This window comes from Acomys russatus, chromosome 18 (genome assembly GCF_903995435.1).
Source record: "Acomys russatus chromosome 18, mAcoRus1.1, whole genome shotgun sequence".
Classification (NCBI taxonomy): domain Eukaryota; kingdom Metazoa; phylum Chordata; class Mammalia; order Rodentia; family Muridae; genus Acomys; species Acomys russatus.
The window spans coordinates 58,615,821-58,636,807 of NC_067154.1; the positions used below are offsets into that span (position 1 = coordinate 58,615,821).

Consider the following 20,987-nt stretch of genomic DNA (forward strand, 5'->3'; position numbering starts at 1 on the left):
CAAAGACCTTCTAGGTCTGTGTGATCCAGCTGGAATACAAATAGGCCTTTAATCCAGGAGACAGAGGCAAACAGACCTGAGTTCAAGGCCAGCCTGGTGTAGACCCATATTTGAAAGCGATGTCTAATTGAGTGTCAGAAAAGGTCAAATCACATATGATTTGACAGAATAGGATACACCCTACCCTCATGAGAAGAGAAAGGAAAGGGAAGCTACTTAAGAGGCAGTTTTACAGAGAGAGGAGGCAGTTATTAACCAGGACAGTAATAGAGGGATGGGTTACAGAGAGAGAACTCAGGTGAAGATGGAATGAGCCAGAAAATGAGAAGAAGCCAGAAGATTAGAGCAGATGCTGAGTTTGTTTGAGGCCAAGCAGAGCAATTCCAGGCAGAAAGAGAAGCCAGATTAAATAAGTCAGCTGGGAGAAGAGTTTGAGCCAGAACAGCTGAGTTGAACCAGGCAGCCCAGAGCTCAGAAAGAACAAGTAAGGGTGAACTCATTAGGCAGTAAGTTTCAGAGGCTGAAAACATTCTAGGCCTGAGGTAGATTGTCCAGAGGCTAGAAGCTTTGAGGACTAGGTTGAGGCCAGTAAGCTTCTGAGACAAATGAAATAGGAAAATAAGTTAATTTTACACAGTATCCACTCAAAGGGGGAGTCAAATAAATCCTTCCTTTAAGCTGCTTCTTGCCACAGAAAGAAAAGTAATGGGCACACAGCGCGAAGGTCAATAGAATCTGTGCTTGCTGTGGAGGGCAGGCAGTGAGCACGGGGCTGTGGAGGGCCTGAAAGGAAACAAAGCAGAGAGCAGCTTCCTGTATATAGAGGACACAGCATCAAGCCTATGATGACCTAATGTCTGCTGCTACACCAGGAGTGAGACGAAAAAGGAGGAAAAGGGGTCCAGTAAGAGGGAGGGAGGGATGGAAGGAAAAAAGAAAGGAAGGGAGGGAGGCAGGGAGGGAGGGAAGGAGGGGCCTACAGGGCTAGGAAGGGCAATGCAGTGATGTTGAGTGACAGGAAAGTGTGGGTCTGGAGAGGGACTTTCTGAGTACTGGGCCAGGCAGGGAAACCTGGAGCCTGCCCCCTACTGCTCACTTCTGAGCATTGCTGGGAATGTGACGGCTTACCTGGCTTTGAGCTGCCCTCTCCTCCCAGGCCAAGAACTGGCCCTGGGCAGTGTGGCAGGAGGCAGCGTGTGCTGATTACAGGGCTGAAACATGAAACTTGCTGCAGCTGTGACCCGTGGTGCTTGTTTGTAAGGTGGCAGCCACTTGTCTGCCTGTAGGAAGGCTCCGCAATGCAGGGCAGTCTGCTGAGAAGCTTCTGAGGCTGGCAAGGGCTTCCGGTAGAGGGGAAGCCTCTGAAATCCTTGTCTAGAGCAGCTGCTGCGGCAGAAACTAGGCAGGCTGAGGGGAGGCTGTGACTCTGGTTCTTTCCCTGGGCTGTAATGGGTCAAGCCACCAGAGGGCCCACCCAGGGAAATGACCACACTCTGCCCACGCGCTGCCCACCCAGGGGGTGGCTGAGGCCCCGCCCCCTCCGCTGACTAGCTTTGTTAGCTATTGACTCTGACTGTCTACTCGCTGTTCATGCCTCGCCAGCCTCTGACCCCGCGAGTGTCTCGATTACTACTAATTAACTAAGTTTGCTTTCTGTCCACAGCTACTGAGAAGTAGCTTCAGTTTTTCGTTGGTTAACTCTTTGTCTGTGGCATGGTCTGGGGTCTGTTTCCTCAGGTAGGCAAAGGATTTCTTCGAAGCTATCTTCACTCGGTCATCACAACTACCTGCGCTAGGAGCAGGAATATAAAAGGAGGGTAGAGCCTTACGGACTTACGAATGTATGTTTGTACGCTCAAGGGCTGTGGGGAAGGGCCAGAGACATCGCCCTCTTATCTCTTTGGCTTGGTGGTCTTGGTTTCTTTGCTATCCCCAGTGCACCCAGAATCACTAGCTTAGCTTTAACACTCCTTTTAACCCTTTAAATCTGTTCTCAGTGTAACATACCAGAGCAACTTGCAGTTCTCACCATGGGCCCCGGTCCACTGTTGGCTATACAGAGCGAGCTTCTGTGTCAGCGTCCTGAAGGCCAGGCTGGCCTAAAGCTTGCTCGAAAGCTGAGGACGACCTTGAACCCCCGACCCTTCCACCTGTCTTCTACTTGCTAGTATTGGAGGTGTGTGCCACCCCACCTGGTGCTTCTTTTTATTTGTAACGATCACAGACCAATTGCATGTACTTACGGGGCGTATTGATGTGGAAACTTACATTAGGGTAATTGGCATATCCACCACCTCAGACAATCATTATTTCTTTGTTTGATACAATGAAATGCGCTAACCCAGAAAAGCTCACCGATTTCTCTGCCCTTCAGAGGAAGCCTGTAATTAAACTGCAGTACCCTCCCGCCCACACTGCAAACTCAAAGTGCTGTGTGCTGTAATTTAAACATTAAAATGTAATGTTCTTCCTGTGCTTAATTGTGTCCCCTTTTATTATTTTTTATTATTATTATTATTTTCTGTGATTAAGTACCAGTTGATTGCCCCACAATTACCTTCTGAGTTTCAGGAAACTGGATAGGGCATCAAAAATACATTTAAAACGTGATCTCTTATAATTTTCACACTGAGATGGTTAACAATGTCTGGCTGAATATTACTAAAGAAGTAATTGTGTGTGTGTGCGCGCGCGCGTGCACACACACACACACACACACACACACACACACACACACACACACCAGTAAGAGGTAAACAAAGAAAGCACCTTGGGCCCAAACATTTGGAGTTTTACCCACTTGGCATTTTTTGGCTTTATCTCTCAGATTCTAATGTCTGAATCTTCACGTAAGAAACGAGCGTCCAGTGCCTGGGGAAGTGCCTGCCATGTGTGCATGAGGACCAGAGTTTGAGTCCTGGGTATCCAGGTAAAAGCTGAATGTGTGCAAAACCCCAGCACGGGGTGGGGTGGGGGACTGGCTCACAGGCAGATGCCAGCCAGCCTAGCCAAAGCTGCCAGCCAGAAGCCAACACAGCCCTAGGGGCTCCTGCTCACCCCGAGGCACTGAGGGTTCCTACAGCTGCGGCATCTGGGCTGTGCAAGGCTGGAGCAAGACTGCATAGACCGCGTTGCATCCCAGAGCGAAGATCACAACAGGGAACACTCCAAGTGATGCTTGGCCATCTCCAGCACCGTTGGCACCCCTGTTCTTCAGAGGAATGGGAGGAAAATTCCTGTCTCAGCCTTGGACCAGAGAAGGGTAAAAGGACATCTGAGAATCCCAACGGAGGCAGGCTAGGACCAGCACCACATTAGTCACAAGGTAGAGAAAACTGAGTTTTATGGTCCTGACTCAAAAGCTCCGCTAAATATAAAGTATGTGGTCAAATGCCGCTACTCCAGCAACAGCTCAGCTTTGATCATGAGTTCAAAGCCAGCCTGGGCTATATAGCAAGACCATTTCTCGGAACAAAACAGATTTGGAAAAACACCCTTTAACTTCTGTCGCCAGGAGGCAGCAGAACCACAGGACTTGATTGTTAAAGTTTATTTTAGAGTTACTCAACTTTAGCGTTTCCATTACCGCAGTTGGTCACTCCCCGTTCTGGCATAAAGTATATTAGACACCCACCTGCCACTGAGTCACCAGGGTCATAGGAGATGAAATCAGTACATCGAATCATGGCATTCTGGGATTCTCACCGATGGCCCTGTAACTGCTGGAAGTGCCTTTCCACGATTCTGCAGGGTGCCTTCACTTGGACCGCATCTCAACAGGCCCACAGTTGTCTGCACCAATGGTCAGTTGGTCCTGGATGCCTACAGGAGCATAGTTCATGGTTACCTGCTTATTGCACTAAGCCATTACTAAGGTCCCCATCTATACACCGAATCATAGATTTTTCCTCTCTCTTATATTAAAAGTCAGGCCTGGGGGCCCCATCTGCCCCCTCACTTTGTGCTCCCTTTCTTCACTGTTTATCTCTCCCTAATCTCAGAGCTCAGGAAGACTTAACCTGCAGTTTCTTTTCCTTGCATCTTGCCAGCTCTAAGAAATGTGAAATCAACACTTCACCCTCCTTTTGAAAATCGCACTCAAACTAGACAAGTACTTGAACTATACCCAAAGCCCCCAGATTTTAAATAGCAAAAAAAAAAAACTCTAATTGAAGAATTTCCTAGCATTAGAAGGGGGCTGGGTCAGGAATTACAAGTATTTCAGAAAATAATAAGAATTTTTAAAGGAAGGTGGAAAAGAAAAGTAAGACAACCAAGAGCAAAGGCAAAAAGATTATCTCACTTATATCTATATTTATATTTTTATTTGATATATATTGGTGCATTGCCTTCATGTATTGTCTATACACCACATGCAAGCAGTATCTGTACAGACCAAAGGAGGGCATCAGATTCCCTGGAGCTGGAGCTACATGGCTGTGGGCTATCATGTGTGTGGTGGGAACTGAACGCAGGCCTGGGAACAGCCTGTGCTCTTAACCACCAAGCTGTTGCTCAGACCACTGAGCCATCTCTCCAGCCCTGGTAAAAGATGCTTATAACTAGATAAAGAAGAAACAGATGAATAAAGTGATGACCAACCTGATGCTGACTTCTCAAAAGCAAGGATGAAAACAAAAGAAAATAGGGTTAAATCGTTAAAGTACTCAATCAAAATACCCGTCCACTCAGAGCTGAATACCAATGAAGGACAGTGTGGCTCCATGGCACTTGTCAAAAGTGACAAAGGGCGTTGTTGAAGGACAGGGTAGGGTTATTGCAATAGGCATAGGTACCCCACAATGGGATTTTGAAGCAGGGGAGAGATCACGGTCAAAGATGAATGTAGCATTGACATGTGGGACTGTACAGCCAGAAAGCAAGGAGAAGGTCAGTGAATGGGATTACAAGAGGGGAAATTGAGAAAATACATGACAAAGCTTCTTAAAAGTTCAGAAGGAGAATTTCAGTATGATGAGCAGCTTGAGGGTTAAGGTCTTCACAGTGGGAAAGCATGGTGGTGAGAGAGGGGCTGGGGCTCAGCTCCTGTGCTGGCACTCTTCTGGCTTTCTCCTTCCATTCCCTGTGGGTTGGTCTTCCTTCTCAGCTAGTGCTTCCTGGAAACATCCTCCCTGATGTGCTCACCCGGAAGTGTGTCACCCAGAAGTGTATTTCCCGGAAGTGTGTCTCCCAGGGTGTCTCGAATCCAGTCGTGCTGACACCGAAGGCTCACCCTCAGAGGAGAGTCCAGCTGATGACCACTCACATAAGGCTTTTGCTAAACACAGTCCAGGGTGACCACACAGTCAGGATAAAGAAGTCACACAGATAATACAAGTGATTAGGTATAAAGGACAGGGAATTCTGGGTAATCTGACTTAAATGATACATGCTAAAATTGGACAGGGTAGAGGTAAATATGAGAGTTCAAAGGTGCTGTGTCTTTGAAAAAGAGCTCGGAGGAGCCTAAATAGAATTTGGATAGAAAGAGGATTTTTTTGTTCATACTCAGGAAAGTTATCCACAAAATAAGCAAATAATAAAGGTATTATATGACAGAAACTAAAGCCATAAAATCAATGGCTCCTCACTAAAGGAGTGGGCTTTAGGAAGAAGGAAAACAAAACCACAGTGTGTGGGTAGGGGGAGATTAAGGAAGAAAAAAGTAAACAACCACAGCAGGAAACATTGTGGGTTGACATTTGTGAGGCTAAAACTCCAATTCCTGGGTTAAAAGTCAAATAAGAAAAAAAATCAAGAAATAATGTATGCTAGAAGTGTTATCAATATTTAAACCTTTTAAGGCTCTTTTAATTTTCAAAAAGATAATGATGACATAAATTAATTATATATATTAAGCTAAACACATTGAGATTTCTCACCATTACACCACTCAAGTAAAATGTAATTACTGATTAATTCAAATGGAATATTGGGGAAAATCACCAATTCTAAAAATCATAATAGCCAGGCTGTGGTGGTGCACGCCTTTAATCCCAGCACTCAGGAGTAGAGGCAGACGGATCTCTGTGAGTTCAAGACCAGCCTGGTCTACAGAGTGAGTTCCAGAACATCCAGGGCTACACAGAGAAATCCTGTCTCAAAAAACCAAAAACCAACCAAACAGCACCACAAACAACAACACCCCCCAAAAAAACCCCATAAGAAATAAGGCTGGCAAGATGACTCAGGCAGAAGCCCAGCATCCACACCTGGGCCTCATTATCTATCTGGGTCCCTAGTTCCCACTTAGTGGCAAGAGAGTACCAGTTCCTAAGAGTGGTCCTCTGACTACTACATACATGCTATGGCATGTACCTGTGAGAACACACTAACAACTGAGCATGCACACACATGCACACATACACATATAAATACACAGACACACACATATACACACAGGTACACATATGTATATATACAGACACACATAGGCACATACATACATATGTAGACACATAAGCATACACACATACATGTTGGAATTTGACCCGATGTATTTTGATGCTAATTACTGCTTGCTGTCTCTGCCCCACCTGTACCTTGCCTGTTTGACCAATAAAAGGTCATCACACCTGGGCAGGGCAAATGAGATGGGCGTGGCTAACGTTCCAGGGCTTCTGGAGACAGAAAGAATCTTGGAAGGAGAAGAGACCAGAGGAGAGGAGAGGAGAAGAAGGCGGCGCCATGGGTTAGGTGGAGGAGAAGCACATGGCGGGTATGGAGGGAGAGTTGGCCCAGATGATGATAATTAGCAAGTATTTGGGATTATGGATGGGAGGTAGCTTGACAGAAATTATTAGAAGCAGATGGCATGGGATTGGGACAGGGATCCCATACCTGCCCCTCTATGGGAGGTGGTTTACAGGATGGATGTCTGCCCTGCCCCAGGTTAACTAAGGCTATTTTAAAATATAACAGGTGTCTGTGTCTTGATTGATTGCTAGCAGGTTATAAAATAGGCCTGATAATAAACATTATTAGGCCATCCTGGTAAAGTAACTGTAACACATGTACACATAGGTACACACACATATACATACAGACATACAATACACACAGAGACACATGTAGACACACAGGCGCACACACACAGCCATACACACGTATTCATACAGAAATACACATGCACACAGATACACATACATATGCACACACATACACACATGTATAAACACACCTATACATACACACAAATAAAATAATAAGGTAAAATGAGCTTCTGTCATCAACAAAGCAAGAGAAACAAGAGGAACTCTGCCTCAGAAACATGGTAGAAGAAGAGAACTGACTTCCAGAAAGTTGTCTCTGCCCTCTGTCCTCAGGAAATGATATGAACACACGTACACCAACATGTACAAATACACACACAAATAAATAAACAAGAACACATCTTTAAAGAAAAAAGATGGATTAAGTACATGAACACATGTATTATCGATATTGTTTATGAAAAAAGAGATCCAGTTTTATAGTGTTTACTTCAAACTGATGAATAGATGCAAGAAAGAAAATTATCAATAAGTATTCCAGTATGCGAGTATACATGCATAACTTGATACATCCATTTTAAATAAAGAAAGAATAGCAAAAAACACTTGAAAAAAAGGCAAGGTAAGATATACACCAAAATCTCTTAAATATATTTATAAAATGTGGGCACTTAAGGAGGTGTATTGAATGGTATGGAATGACCAGAGATGAGGAGGATGAATGTAAGACCAGGCTGTACAAATACTGGAACCAGATATGACGGAGGAAATGTTGCAAATATACAGTGACAGAAGGGGTTGCTTGATAAAACCTGGTAGAATTCCCTTTTCATTGTCAGGGTATAAAATGCATGGCAATTCACAAGGCAGAGAATCCCCGTGAGCTCACAGGCAAGCTAATCTGGGGAGCTCTGTGGCAAAGCAGCAGCAGACCCACAGGTGGAAAAGACAGGTGGTCAGCACTATAGCTGACCTCTGACCTCTACATGCAGCGCACATGTGCCCTCACTCTCACACACAAACACACGCACACACACTTGCACACACATCACATACACACAAGTGTGAGTGCATACATGCTCACACATGGAGACAGACGACAGACAGACAGACAGACCGACAGACAGACAGACAGACCGAGAGATTTTAAAAGTAAAGACTTTCTAAAATGACCCCCTAAAGATAACTCATAAACAGGGAAGAAATTTATAGCATACCGTTAAAAGATTATTATCCCAAATTTATAGAATTAAAAACCAATTGAACAACTCAAAACAATGCAACAGATTAACTAGCAAAAATGTCACATTTTACGACAAACAAACAAAAAAACCACAGTTAATTAGCAGTCACACAAAACAGATGCCCCAGCCCGCGATTACTGCTGTATGAGATAATCTTTTAAATCTTCATCAAGTTGGCTACAGTTTTCAAGCTCTGTCAGCCCCACAACGCCAAGCATTAGGAATCAGGAGAGGAATTGCTCATTGTGATGGCTGATGTGTGCTGGATTTATACAGGAAATTAATTAAGAGTCATCTATGAAGATGTGTCCCTAACACACTGCCACGTCATCTTCTAAGCTACACCCTGGGGAGCCTCACTCGGCTGCACAAGGTTTTGAAAACGCAAAGTAGTGTTTGAGCTTGGCCAGATGTTCTAGGAGCCGTATTCATCTCAACGTGGCTGAACTACTGTATCCAGCTATTGGCTGAGTGACAGCTACACTCATGGCCACAGATAGATCTCATAAAAAGGGTTACAGGAGAATCTGTACAGCATGACCTCATTCATGGAAACCTTCAAAGACATGTCAACTTAAAGAAACTGGTCAAATAAGAGCCTTTAAGTGTTACTGTATAAATCTGCCCTTTGTAATGTCTGATCATTGCATGGTTCGCTAACCGTCAAGCTAACAGAGAATTAAGCATTAACTATGGTGCTAACAAAAAAAATATCTGCAGTACCAAAACCTTGAAAATTCATCTGCAAAACTTTGGTATCTCAGCAAGGAGTTAGAAAGATTATTCTAGGCTATCTCTAAGATGCCGTTAGTGCGTTACACTTTATCCTAAATTCCTGAACTTCAAGCCATTGGAGTATGAAGTATTGTCACCTACCCTCATGGGCTGGCTGTAACATTTGTGGGAGTTTTGTCCAGCGGCTGCATGCCTAGGCCACCAAAGCATTCTGTCTGGACTGTGACACCAGGCCAGGCTGAGCGACATGTCCTGGGCACAGATCTCAGCTCTGATGTGCGGTGTTGGTGGGTTTGGTGCTCTTGTTGCAGCTACCACGTCCAATGAGTGGAGAGTGACCACCCGGGCGTCTTCTGTGATAACCGCCACCTGGGTTTACCAGGGTCTGTGGATGAACTGCGCAGGCAATGCCTTGGGCTCCTTCCACTGCCGGCCGCATTTCACTATCTTCAAAGTAGAAGGTAAGTATCAAAGTCACGCTTGAAGCTGGGGTGAAATGTTGCCTTCCCCTTCCTGGGCTGTGTCACCAAGCTGTTGGCAGCTGGCTGCCTGCTCTCTGCCGCACTTCACCTCTGGTGGATGGGGTCTCTATTGGCTAGAAGAATTAAGTTGTTGATTTGGTCAAAGGAAAATTAAGAAAGACCTTGGGGGTCTTGTAGACCTGGTTGATTCCAGGAACAGACTCCAACGCAAAGGGTGGGAACAACTGTGTTGGCTTAAGACCTGGTTTTAATCATCGATGAGTGAGCGCGTGAGAGAAATCCTCACGGGTGTTCTACCCTGTGAACTTTCATTGGCTTAGAATCTCTCTCCTGAAGAAAAACACTGAATGAAGGAAATAATTCAAATGTCAGAGAAGTTACCATGTTTTCTTCTTTAGAACCATGTTTAGTGATAAAATAACAAGGCCACAAATGCCATTCGTTAATTGAAAGGAAGTGAGTGCCGTGCAAGTCCCCTTCGGTTCTTTCTTTCTGTCTGTTTCTCACATGTGTGTAATCTTTCCTCTTCCAAATTCTGGGTCTTAAAGAGGACTGCTTTGTTGTTTTTAAAGACATTTGCACACTTTAGAGGCCTCCAGCGAAACAACTGTAATTTGCTTAATAACTTCTTAGTAAGCGCTACCTGCCTTCCCTTGCTGAAGAGCACACACTGCTGCAAACGCTCCGCACGATGTAGGTTGGTTGAGTTTCAAGCTCTGCCCAAGTCTTGTTAAGCTACAGACTTCCTACAAGGTACAAGGCAAAACTGTACCTTGGTCTCAGTAAGAAAGTAAGTAAATAAAAATTTAACTAGAAGTTAGTAAAGCATAATATTTTACTTATGTCAGGTCTGCACATCATTAGTCTCTGGTGAGTACGAAGGAGAACTACTTCAGAACAGCCAGCAGATAACCTGTAACGGGCTACGGGTGTGCCCAAGTGTGGCTCGCCCAGGCAAGCCCTCAGGCAGCACTGCTTTCCTAGAATCTGTTAGAGGAATTGCGTTGTCTCTCTCATCGGCTCCATGTTCCTTTTGAGATTCCAACGTTATTATTTCCTCTATAGAAAACTTCCCCTGGAGACTGACTTTCACATGAACTCTGGTGCCCCATATTTGACTATGTCCCCTGGATGGGGAGGCCTGGGGGCACTCAGAGGAAGGATAGCAGGCTACCAAGAAGAGCCTTGATACCCTATGAGCATATACAGGGGGAGGAAGTCCCCCTCAGTCACAGTCATAGGGGAAGGGAGTAAGAGAAAATAGGAGGGAGGAAGGAATGGGAGGATACAAGGGATGGGATAACAATTGAGATGTAAAATGAATGAATTAATAATAAAAAAAAGAAAAGAAAACTTCCCCTGGAACAGGGAGAAAAACTGAAGGAAAAGAAGAGTACGTAGGCACAATTGCTCTATATGCCTCTACCTCTTTTTCTCATCTTAGCCCATCGCTACCTTGAGCAGGATGTGGGTGGGTCTGTTCCTTTGTTCTTAGCTGGACATATATTTTAAACAAATACTTCTTACTATTGTGCCTTATTCTGTATCCCTCAATGAAACCTAGTTGTTGAGAAAAATACATGCTCAGTCTTGGCCCCAGGTGGCTTAAAGAACCATGACAGATTTCCATTGACTTCAACGGTTACTTCCCAATGTAGCTTAGAAAATACACAGCTAGGAATGTTATTACTAAACAGGGCTACAGGGGTCTAAATAACAATCTACCCTTAAAACTTAATTTTTAAAAATGTGAAGCATCATCATCATCATTATTATTATTATGTGTATTTACAGTGTGTGTGTGTGTGTGTGTGTGTGTGTGTGTGTGTGTGTGTGTGTGTGTGTAGGTATACACATGCCAAAGCAAATGTGTGGAGGTCACAGAAATCTTTATGGAGGCACTTCACTCCTTCCTCCTTTACCTTGGTCTTAGGGACTGAACTTAGGTTGTCAGACTTCTACAGCAAACAATGTTATGTGCCAAGGCTTCTCACTGGCCCCTACGTTTCTCTTTTAATTGATCTTCTCGATAATGAAAATAATATATTCTAAAAAGGCTGTATATCCTTTGCATAAGAAGAGGTAGTTTGAAAACTCTTGGCTTGCAGTGTTTCTGTCAAAACACACAAGGTAGTCGAGTATGCTGGCCTATAATCTCAGTACTCCAGGAGGCAGAGACAGAAGGATTGGCATGCCTTTGAGGTCATCTTAGGTTAAAGAGTGAGGCAATGTCTCAAAAATTCAGTTCTTTTTACCCATGGCCTAGTGCATCTCTCAAATCTCATCAGAGAAGCTCTTTTTTACAGGTTACGTGATTGATTCAGAGACCAAGCACAGGTCAGTCTAGAGAGAACAGGGGGCTGTTAAGAGCTCAGCTCCAAACAGGACCTCAGAATCACAGCTGCTCTACCTAAAGGCTCAGGGGTCATTGCAGAAGAGGGAGATGAAAGATTTGAAGGGCCCGAGGAATGGATGTCTGTGTTGAAACAGTAGTTGTTGGATATGCTAGCTCAGTGCACACGTGAATGCACAACAGCTGGGACTACATGCACAAGACCAAGCCAGTCCAAGTCCCAGTATGGATGGCAAAGGACTTGTGACCCCTCCCCCATTATCTGAGGAACTGCTATTTTCTTCAGGGATGCAGGCCCGAGAGGCTGCCCGTGTCCCAGCAGATGGACTCATACCCATGAACATTTGGGTAGCAATAAAGGGACTCAGTGAGTGCTAGATTTAAAGAGAGAGAGGGAGAGAGAGGCCATGTGCCCTTATAAAGTTGGGAAGGGTACAGATAGGGGAGGAGTTGGAGAGGAAGGAATGAGGGTAGATAGGATCCACACACTCTGCATGCATGAACACTAAATACATAAATATTCAGTTATTGCAAAAACTGTTTTCAACATGAGGATTATCACCTACAGTAGTTTTGAAGTTCACAGGAAGATGCACACACGTCCATATGCAAATATGATGTCCTTTTACATAGGGAGATATGTGCATTCCCAGATCTCAGGATTGATTCCTATTTCCAAAGGAGATTTAAATTTCCTAGGGACATCAAGGCCAAGGCTACCAGAGCTGCCTGTTTCCCTTTGCAAATGGTGGGAAGCAGGAAAAAACAAAAACAAAAACAAAACAGACAAAAAAAAAAAAAAAAAAAAAAAAAAAAAAAAAAAAAAACCCACCCTGCCAGCAGCCACAAGAACTATTGGCTGAGATAAGATGACAGCACGGAAGGGAAGCGGTCGTAGAATTTTGAATAGAAAACTTGTTTAACCTTATTTTGACAACCTGAGACAATCTTTCTCAGCTTTAACCTAGTTCATCTGCCTCTGAAACAAAATACAACAGGAAAAATGCTTGAGAGGCTGCCTGTGTTTCCTCGCTTGATGGCTGTGTGTCTTCCTTACCCACCATGCCTTCTTGTAGGCGGGATGCTCCAGCTCAGCCATGGTGATCAAAGGAGTGCTTTACATTAATAACAATTCTATCTGGTCTTAGCCAGCATATTCAGGGACCACTGAGGTGGATAGTGGTTCTATATAGTAGAGATTCAGTATAAAAATTGGAGTGCAGTGTTAGAGGGAACTGTTTAACTCTGTCGCCATTCCCACCCTGTGAGGATTTGATGCGAAAACCCATAGCTTGACAGATGTGTCTGCCCTTCGGATGTGGACCGCGCATAGTTATCATAAAGAATGTGGGTCATTTCCAACAACAGTCCTGAAATGTATTTCTTCTGGAAAGCTCCAGAGACACCTGCCATTTAATTCTCCTGTGGCCTGAAAAAAAAGCTTCCTGCTTCAAATTCAATAACTAATTAATTTGTCGTCTTCAGACACAAGTCCACCATAAGCCGTGCGTTGTATCTTGTGTTTTTTTCTCTCACATCAGTGTTCATAGTGATGGATGTTTCTGAGGCAGGACAGGAAACATCGCCGACGAGGAAGGAAGAAGTTACTTGTTCCACATTCATGGGTTCAATCAAGCTTTGATCAAAAATTTTTATTTAGTTTTGTTTGGTTTTTGAGACAGGGTCCCTCTATGTGACTCCGGCTGTCCTAGAACTCGCAACGCAGACCAGACTGGCCTCAAATTCACAAAGCTCACCTGCCTCTGCCTCATGTGTGCACCTCCACACCCAGATGATCACAATTTCCTTAGAAAAGAAATGCCTGTATCAAACATGTAAACTTTCCTCCCTCCTCCCAATCAATATCTGCTAAAATTTCACCATAACAGGTGTTTGCGAGGCAGTCCTATTGTGTGGTGCATTCATTGTCAGCTACAGTTTACCAGAAACCAACAGGAAGCTATGTCTTTGTCATATGCAAATACTGTGCCCTTTTATGTAAGAGATGTGTGCATTTCCTGATTTTACTAATCACCAGGGAGTCCTGGGCCCAGTCTTTCAGATACTGAAAAGCACCTATGCTTCTGAGGGAGGCTAACTTTCCCTCGGAGGAAATTAAAGCCAACCGGAAGTCCCCTGGGACAGGCGGGCCATCTGTATGTGTGCCCTAATGCTCCTAGTGCACAGCAAACTCTGCTATATTTGTAAAGTGAGGGGGGTGGCCCTAGCAGTGGATAAGAAAGTCCAAGGTGAGGGCAAAGTTACAACCCGGACAAAGGCTGCAGAGAGCCGAATGGATGAACGAGTTTCCAAAGTAAGACTGTCGCGCGTGAACTCAGCGAACCTGTCTGAGGCCGGTCTCTCTCACTTAGCAGCTGTAACACTTAGACTTGAGCTGCAGCTCTTCGACTCATACATAAATTTCCTCCTCCATAAAGTGAGAGGACCGGGCTCTAGCAGTCCCTCAGTACATCTCTTAACCCAAAGAGCTTCCCACTACTTCACAGCTGGCCGAAGGAGTCCGGGGAAGGACTGTAGCTGTAAGGGGCTTCTCTGTTGTCGTCGCTCAAGGAATTAGGACTTCCTTGTCCCCTTATCCATTACTTTGACTGGATCTCCATGCATCTGGCTGTTGAGAATTATCTATCTCTAACTCTACCTGCTGGGAATCCAGTGATTTTTCCTGACCTACATAGTAGCCAGGCATACATATAAAATAAAAATCATTCACACAAACTAAAATATACAAATCTTGGGGCTGGAGAGATGGCTCAGCGGTTAAGAGCACTGACTGCTCTTCCAGAGGTCCTGAGTTCAATTCCCAGTACCCACATGGTGGCTCACAACCATCTATAATGAGATCTAGTGCCATCTTCTGGCATGCAGACATATATGCATGCAGAGCACTGTCTACATAATAATAAATAAATATTTTTTTAAAACACACAAATCTTTTAAAAAATAATATCTAACAACCAGGCAAATGTTCCAGGATTTCAGAGGACGAAGTTGCAGGGCAAGTGAGAGTGGACTTTCTTCTGGCTTCCTTATCAATAGCTCCATAAAGGCACACAGAAAAATGAATCATGACACTTGCAAAAGGATCAGAATTGGAATTATCATCTTAAATGAACTACCCTAGACCCAGAAGGACAAATTCTGTCTGTTTTTTTTTTTTCTCATATATAGATCCTAGATTTTAACTTTTGTATATGCATTTGCCCACATTGGGCTCTCAAAGGTGGGATTGGGGAGGAGGGAGAGGTGTAAAGTTTGAGGACTTAAGCCTTCCTGGCACGCATGTTGAGCCTGTGGGTTTGTTTGCTTGTTTGTTTTTACGCAGCCCATAGCAATAATGATGGTACTGAAACCAAGCTGGCATCACATGTCAAAGCAGCCACCACCAAAGCTGAAAGCCTAAGTCAGCACAGTGTAAAGTTTTCATTCATGGAAGGCCAGAGTTTTCAAAATATCTTCCTGCCATCAGTAAATCTTCACGGAGAGACCCAGGGCGTATCCTCAGAGTCCCTGAGGCTGCCGCCATGTCAGTGTGTGTTTGTGTGTGGTGCCTAGTGTGAGCACCCAAGCACATATATGCATCCTTGGGTGTGAGTGCAGGTACGCACATACCTGTACGTATGTGATGGTCAAAAGATAGCCTTGGTGTCAATCCTTACCTCCTACCCAGAGATAAGCTTTCTCAGTGGCTTTTCTGCTGCACACAAAGACAAACTGGCTCCTGAGCTTTTGGGGAGCCTTCTGTGTCCATGCCTTATAGGAGCATTGAGATTATAAACACGGACAACATATCTGGCTTCTGTGTAGGCTCTGTCTTGGGTCCTCATGCCTACACAGCAAGCATGCTTACTCAGTGGGCCATCTTCCCAGCCTGCAGCATGCTTGTTATATGGCAGTTACTTGGCAAGGCACAGGTAAAGTGCACTGTGACTACCTGTCACAAAGGAGGTTCTCTATAAGCGGTGGTAATTACTTCTGTGAATGCGTCTTTAAGTGTTTCCAACCAAGGTCTCAGAAGCTGCCTTTTGGAACTCAAAGACAAATGGGAGCATGCCTTGGGCCCCCACATGGGAGTGTGGACTAGGTTCCCACATAGGAGCATGCCTTGGGTCCCCACATGGGAGTGTGGACTAGGTCCCCACATGGAAGCATACCTTGGGTCCCCACGTGGGAGCATGGCTGCAGTGCATTTTGTAGGGGAAGACTGAAACAGGATTTCTATTACATGACATTGTCACATAATGCATTTTTAAATGTGCTGGGATTCTTTCAATCAGCTGTGTGAGACACACACCATACAGTTGCCTGTAAAGTGTAGTGAAAAGGCTTTTCCTACCCACAGATCCTACGAAAAGATGGGGTTTGCCTGCCTGCAAGGACCCCTGAAGAACTATGAGGCTGTTGAGCGTGGGCCTGGGTCCTTTCAGGAAAGAACTGGGCTGGACAGAGTCATTGGCTTGGAAAGATTTGGTATCCATCAGTTCGAAGGATTTTAGCAAGCGCTGAGGCATGGGCTGTCCGGTTCCTGGCAATCAGGAGCTTGGGGTTTGAGAACTGGATAAGGAGTCATTGGCGAAATGGCTCTTGACTGGTTGACGTCTGAAAAGCGTGTCTGCAGAGGTGCTGTACTGCGTGTGAGGGGTAGTTAGCTCTGGGGCAGAATGTTCTTCACCTGGTCAGCAGAGGTCTTGAGTAACTACAGTACAGAGGACACAGAAAATGAGAAAACACAGCCAATACCATATCAACGTCAGACTCTGGGTCTGTGTTTATGCAGGTGTCAGCTGGGCAGTGCTTTGCTGTCCCATCCCTCCTTGAGGCTTAGCACACACATCTAACTTGCAGCAGCTTTTTGTTGGCAAATATTTTGTGTAAAGACAGCTCATGTTTAACTTTCCTGGCATTCCTCACTCCCTGTGTGTTGCCCAGTCACCTCTGCTAAATGCCTACTGTAAAATTCTGTCACCTAACACTTCACAGACAAGTCTCATCATAAGGGGAAGATACTCAAAAGGTAACTTAAAACCATTTTTGTGCATGTGCGCCAGTATGTATGCCCAAATCCATGCATGTGTGTGTGTATGCAGATACACATGCATGCAGATGTATGTGAGGGTCAGAGGTCAACAGCAAATCCCAGGATCCTCCTGCTTCTGCCTCTGAGCACTGGGCTCACAGTGCATGCTACCACGTTCCTTACTTGGGCACCGGAATCAAGCTCAGGCCCTCCTCACACGTGCACAGATGTGCATCTGTGCTCAACCATCTCCTCGGTCTCCTCAAAGGAAGGACATTTTCCGGGAAAACATTGCATTCGCTCATTCTAAAACGTCTCGCTCCTGTGTATTTTGAGATAGTGCTCATTACAGAAAACCAAATCGCTCTTAATTGAGCTTGAGGTAATTAGCCAGCTGCTCTACAATTAACAGCCTTTGTCAGGTTTTTGTATTATAGGCAAATTTGATTACCAAGGATTGACAATTGACATTGCTGTGCTACAGTGCCAAAGGATCTTGTGGGATTTAATTTGTTGATTCATCAATGTGTCCTGTCATTAGAGGAGGCATTAGAGTCCTGTCGTAGAATATATACTCTGCGTTTGGTGGGGAACAGCATATGAACCTCTCTGAGGAGCACAGGGCGAGGCCAATATTCAGCAAATAGCCTCAAATAGTTAGGGCTATACGGTGATTAAACATAAGGTACATATAATTCCCAGAAGAGTTAATGCTGAAATTACCTGGAAAGACGGCAGGCTTTTGCCAAGGGAGGGCAAGAGAGAGGGTGTCACCCAGCCCCACAACGTACTGTGTGACTTGGGGTAGAATACTGAAAACTTGAGCTCCCTGGTCTGTAGCCTAGGGGGTGTTTTCTGCCTCAGGAGTGGGGGTGAGTTAATGTGTGAGTGGCATGCAGAGCATACCTGGCACATGCAACAAAAACCTAAAAGCAGAAAAGAACCATACCCACCGGAAGCATCTAGGGCACACCCATGACACTGAAGACTGGACAGGCCAGGGCACATCCATGACACTCAAGACTGGACAGGACAAGCCATACTATGACACTGAAGACTGGACAGGACAGGCCACACCCATGACACTGAAGACTGGACAGGCCAGGGCACACCCATGGGTTGATTGAAGACTGGCTGCAGACATAAATAATGAAGAAATTGCCGGGGACCTTTAAACTCGAAGATGGGATTAGACCTCAGCTTGAAGGACTTGGAGGCTACGAGGTTGTGGTAAGCTTTGAGTGTCTGATGGGACCCATCCTGTGTGAAAATTGTGTGTATGACCTACTGGTTTTAATTAGAGTTGCTCGTTGTACTCACTGGTTTGTGTGTCAACTTTACACGCTGGAGACAGGGCCTGGGCAGATAGTTACCTCCTAAACTCCCCGCATTCACTGATCCGGAGGACACAGCCAGGTGGATGAGGTAGGCTGTGACATTTTGTATTTCATATGGGGAAGAAATGTAAGGGGGGGGGGGAGAAGGAGAGTGAGATTTGGGAGTAGATGTTACAAAGATTAAGGATTCCTTAGAGAAGAAATTTCTACCAGAGTGTCCCATGGTGGACTGGGTTACTGCACAGAAAATGGCTACAGGCCCAGAGGCCCTCCAGCTAGCTCGCCATTGTAATATACACGGCATGCTGATGTCACTTTGTAAATCCAGATGTTAATATGTGACAGAGCCAATGTAGGGAATAATAGTTCTCAAGGTGTGATACGGCATTCTGAGCTACTCCAGAAACTACACAACCTTTGCTGTGGAACAGAATGACTGGTTGCAAATCCAGGCCCAGGGCGTGGGGCTGAGAGTACAAACAGCTGATGCCTGCTTCTTCATGAACTGCTGTTGGTCGACATTTCTTATTTACTTATATGTACTAAATATAAACCATGAATAAGAGCAGCCCGGCTACCCATAAGGAGAGTGATTTTCTCCGAATCATGGACTGTGTACTTAGGGTAAAGCAGATGGGGTGGGCTATTTTCTTATCTTGCTCCAAATGCTGCTCCCCGTTACATGCACAGCAAGCCCCACGCAGGTCCTCTCGAGATTTCTGCTGCTCTGAGAGATTCTTGTGTCCCCACAGAACTGACTCAGCTGGGTGGTTAAGGCCTGGGAGATCAGCTGATGCCACTCTTCTGTCTGAATCTGGCCTCTGTCCTGTCTGCCTGAGTTTCAGGCAGGAGACCGTTCACGTGACTGTCACATTCCCTGATACCGGCTTGCCTGGTGGCTGCCTCCTAACCCAGTGCCCACTCTGAACTTGGTGACTAACCATGCTGCCTGGTCTCCACATTTTCTTCAACCCGGTTAGTTCTCTCTCACACTGCCACTTGCTTTTTCTTGTTGGTGCCTTGCGAAGAGCTATCAGAGAGGGTTGAGTAAGCGGTGAGAATGTTGGGGGAAAATGGGGTGGGGTGGGGAGACATGGCGGTAAGAACACTGAGTACACACTCAGTGTGTGTGTGTGTGTGTGTGTGTGTGTGTGTGTGTGTGTACTTGCCAGTCATACATGGGTCCATTTGTTTCATTTTAAAAATACTGTGAGCTTTGTAGTGACTCCTCGTACCAGGCTTAACTCTGGATGCCAGCGACAACAGTACTAGTGCGGTGCCCTGCTGAAGCAATCCTCCCAGGCCGGCTGTGAGTCTAAAACTGACCTGCAGAGCTGGCTCACCAACTCCTGGAGGTGGTACAGCAGCCTCTCATTCATTGCGCTCCTGCTGCCTGAACCTTCAGAGATCCTACGGGGAGTGGGCTATCCCTACTGAGGTGGCACTCTGCCTGGCTTTCACCTCCAATTCCATGTGGAATTACGATCAAATACCAGTTGACTTTCCACGTGGCTCATATGCATCCACCCACCTGCCATGTAGCGCCTGACACCCATCATATGATTAGGCTCACATGGGAAGACAGACTTAGAAATCAAAGGCGACGAGGGAGCTTTCACTACTTGCCATGGTTAGCAGTCCTCAAGGATCGGGGATCAGAATGGAAACAGCTTCCTACACTGTCAACACGGCCGTCCATCACATACCAGGGCACGCTTGAAATCATTGTACCTCCCATTTTAGAGAGTACCAGGTCGGCCAGATCCCTCTGTACTGCCTTTGGTGAAACGTGGCATCCAGCACGCCTTCCTCCATCTCCGCTTTCCTTCCGGGTCTGTGATTCTAGCTGTGTGGCCTTGTCACAATCACTTACCTTTCCTTTTACCAGAAGGACTGAGTCAATCAGAGTGAGTTGCTATTGTTGCTGTTTGTCCCAACTCACAATTGTGGCCTTTCAAGGCCACTTCTACCCCTGACCCATTCTTCTTCAGGTCACCAAATCTTTCAGTTGAGGAGCGTGTAAAAACCGTCCGCCCATGTGGTCCCTGAGGGATTCCTCCTGCACCCTCATCTCTGTACCCTGGTTGCCCTGCCCAGAACCATGGTGCCGGTATCTCTGCTTGCTGGCTTGCCCATCCTGCTGAGCCCAGGGTCCACCACACTTCCCTCTTTTATCTGGTCTCTTGGTTGTGTATCCTCCATATGGCACTCCCTGGCTTCCTGACTTCTCACCTCTCCTGTTTATCTAGCCCTCTATTCCCACAATGCCTCCTTCCTTTTCCAGCTGGTATCTGTTCGTGACACAGTCACAGAATTTTCCAGAGTCCCTTCCATCTCCTCCAGAAAAAGACCCACCAAGTCTCAGGCATAAGTGACTTCCCCCTAAGCCTCTGGGCTCTCTCTGCGGACCTAGATTTGGATGGAATGTTAGGGGGCAGGGAGAATTCCTAAATTTCTACTCATTCTGAGCAAGGCTATGTGGCACAGCCAGGACTAACTTGCAAAGGCTGAGCTTCCTAGTTCATGCCCTGTGGAGAATAGCAGCGCCATGCTCCGTGTACCCTGCTATGGAAAGCAGCTCTATGCGCTGTGTACCCCTGCACAGCTCATCTCTCTGGTCCCCACACTGGCTTTTTATGTGGAGGGCCATGATCATGCTTGTTTCACAGTAGCTCAGTTGAGTGAAGAAATGTGATGTCATGACGGAAGTGTGGTGGGATTGTATTTATGACTGTGCTCAAGCTCCCAGTGGTCCACCCATCAGTGGCTCTCAACAAGCAAGATCAGACCATCTTGCTCAGCCCCACTT

General features: G+C 45.7%; 1 protein-coding gene across 1 annotated transcript in view; it reads left to right on the top strand.

Moving 5' to 3' along the window:
* Positions 1 to 8,967: 8,967 nt before the first annotated feature.
* The window catches only part of Cldn10 (claudin 10), an 83,332-nt gene continuing 71,312 nt past the window's right edge, over positions 8,968 to 20,987 (top strand). The window contains exon 1 of the mRNA XM_051160968.1: positions 8,968 to 9,432. Within this exon, the coding sequence (XP_051016925.1) occupies positions 9,219 to 9,432 (214 nt within the window). The 5' untranslated portion in view covers positions 8,968 to 9,218. The remainder of the gene's footprint in view (positions 9,433 to 20,987) is intronic.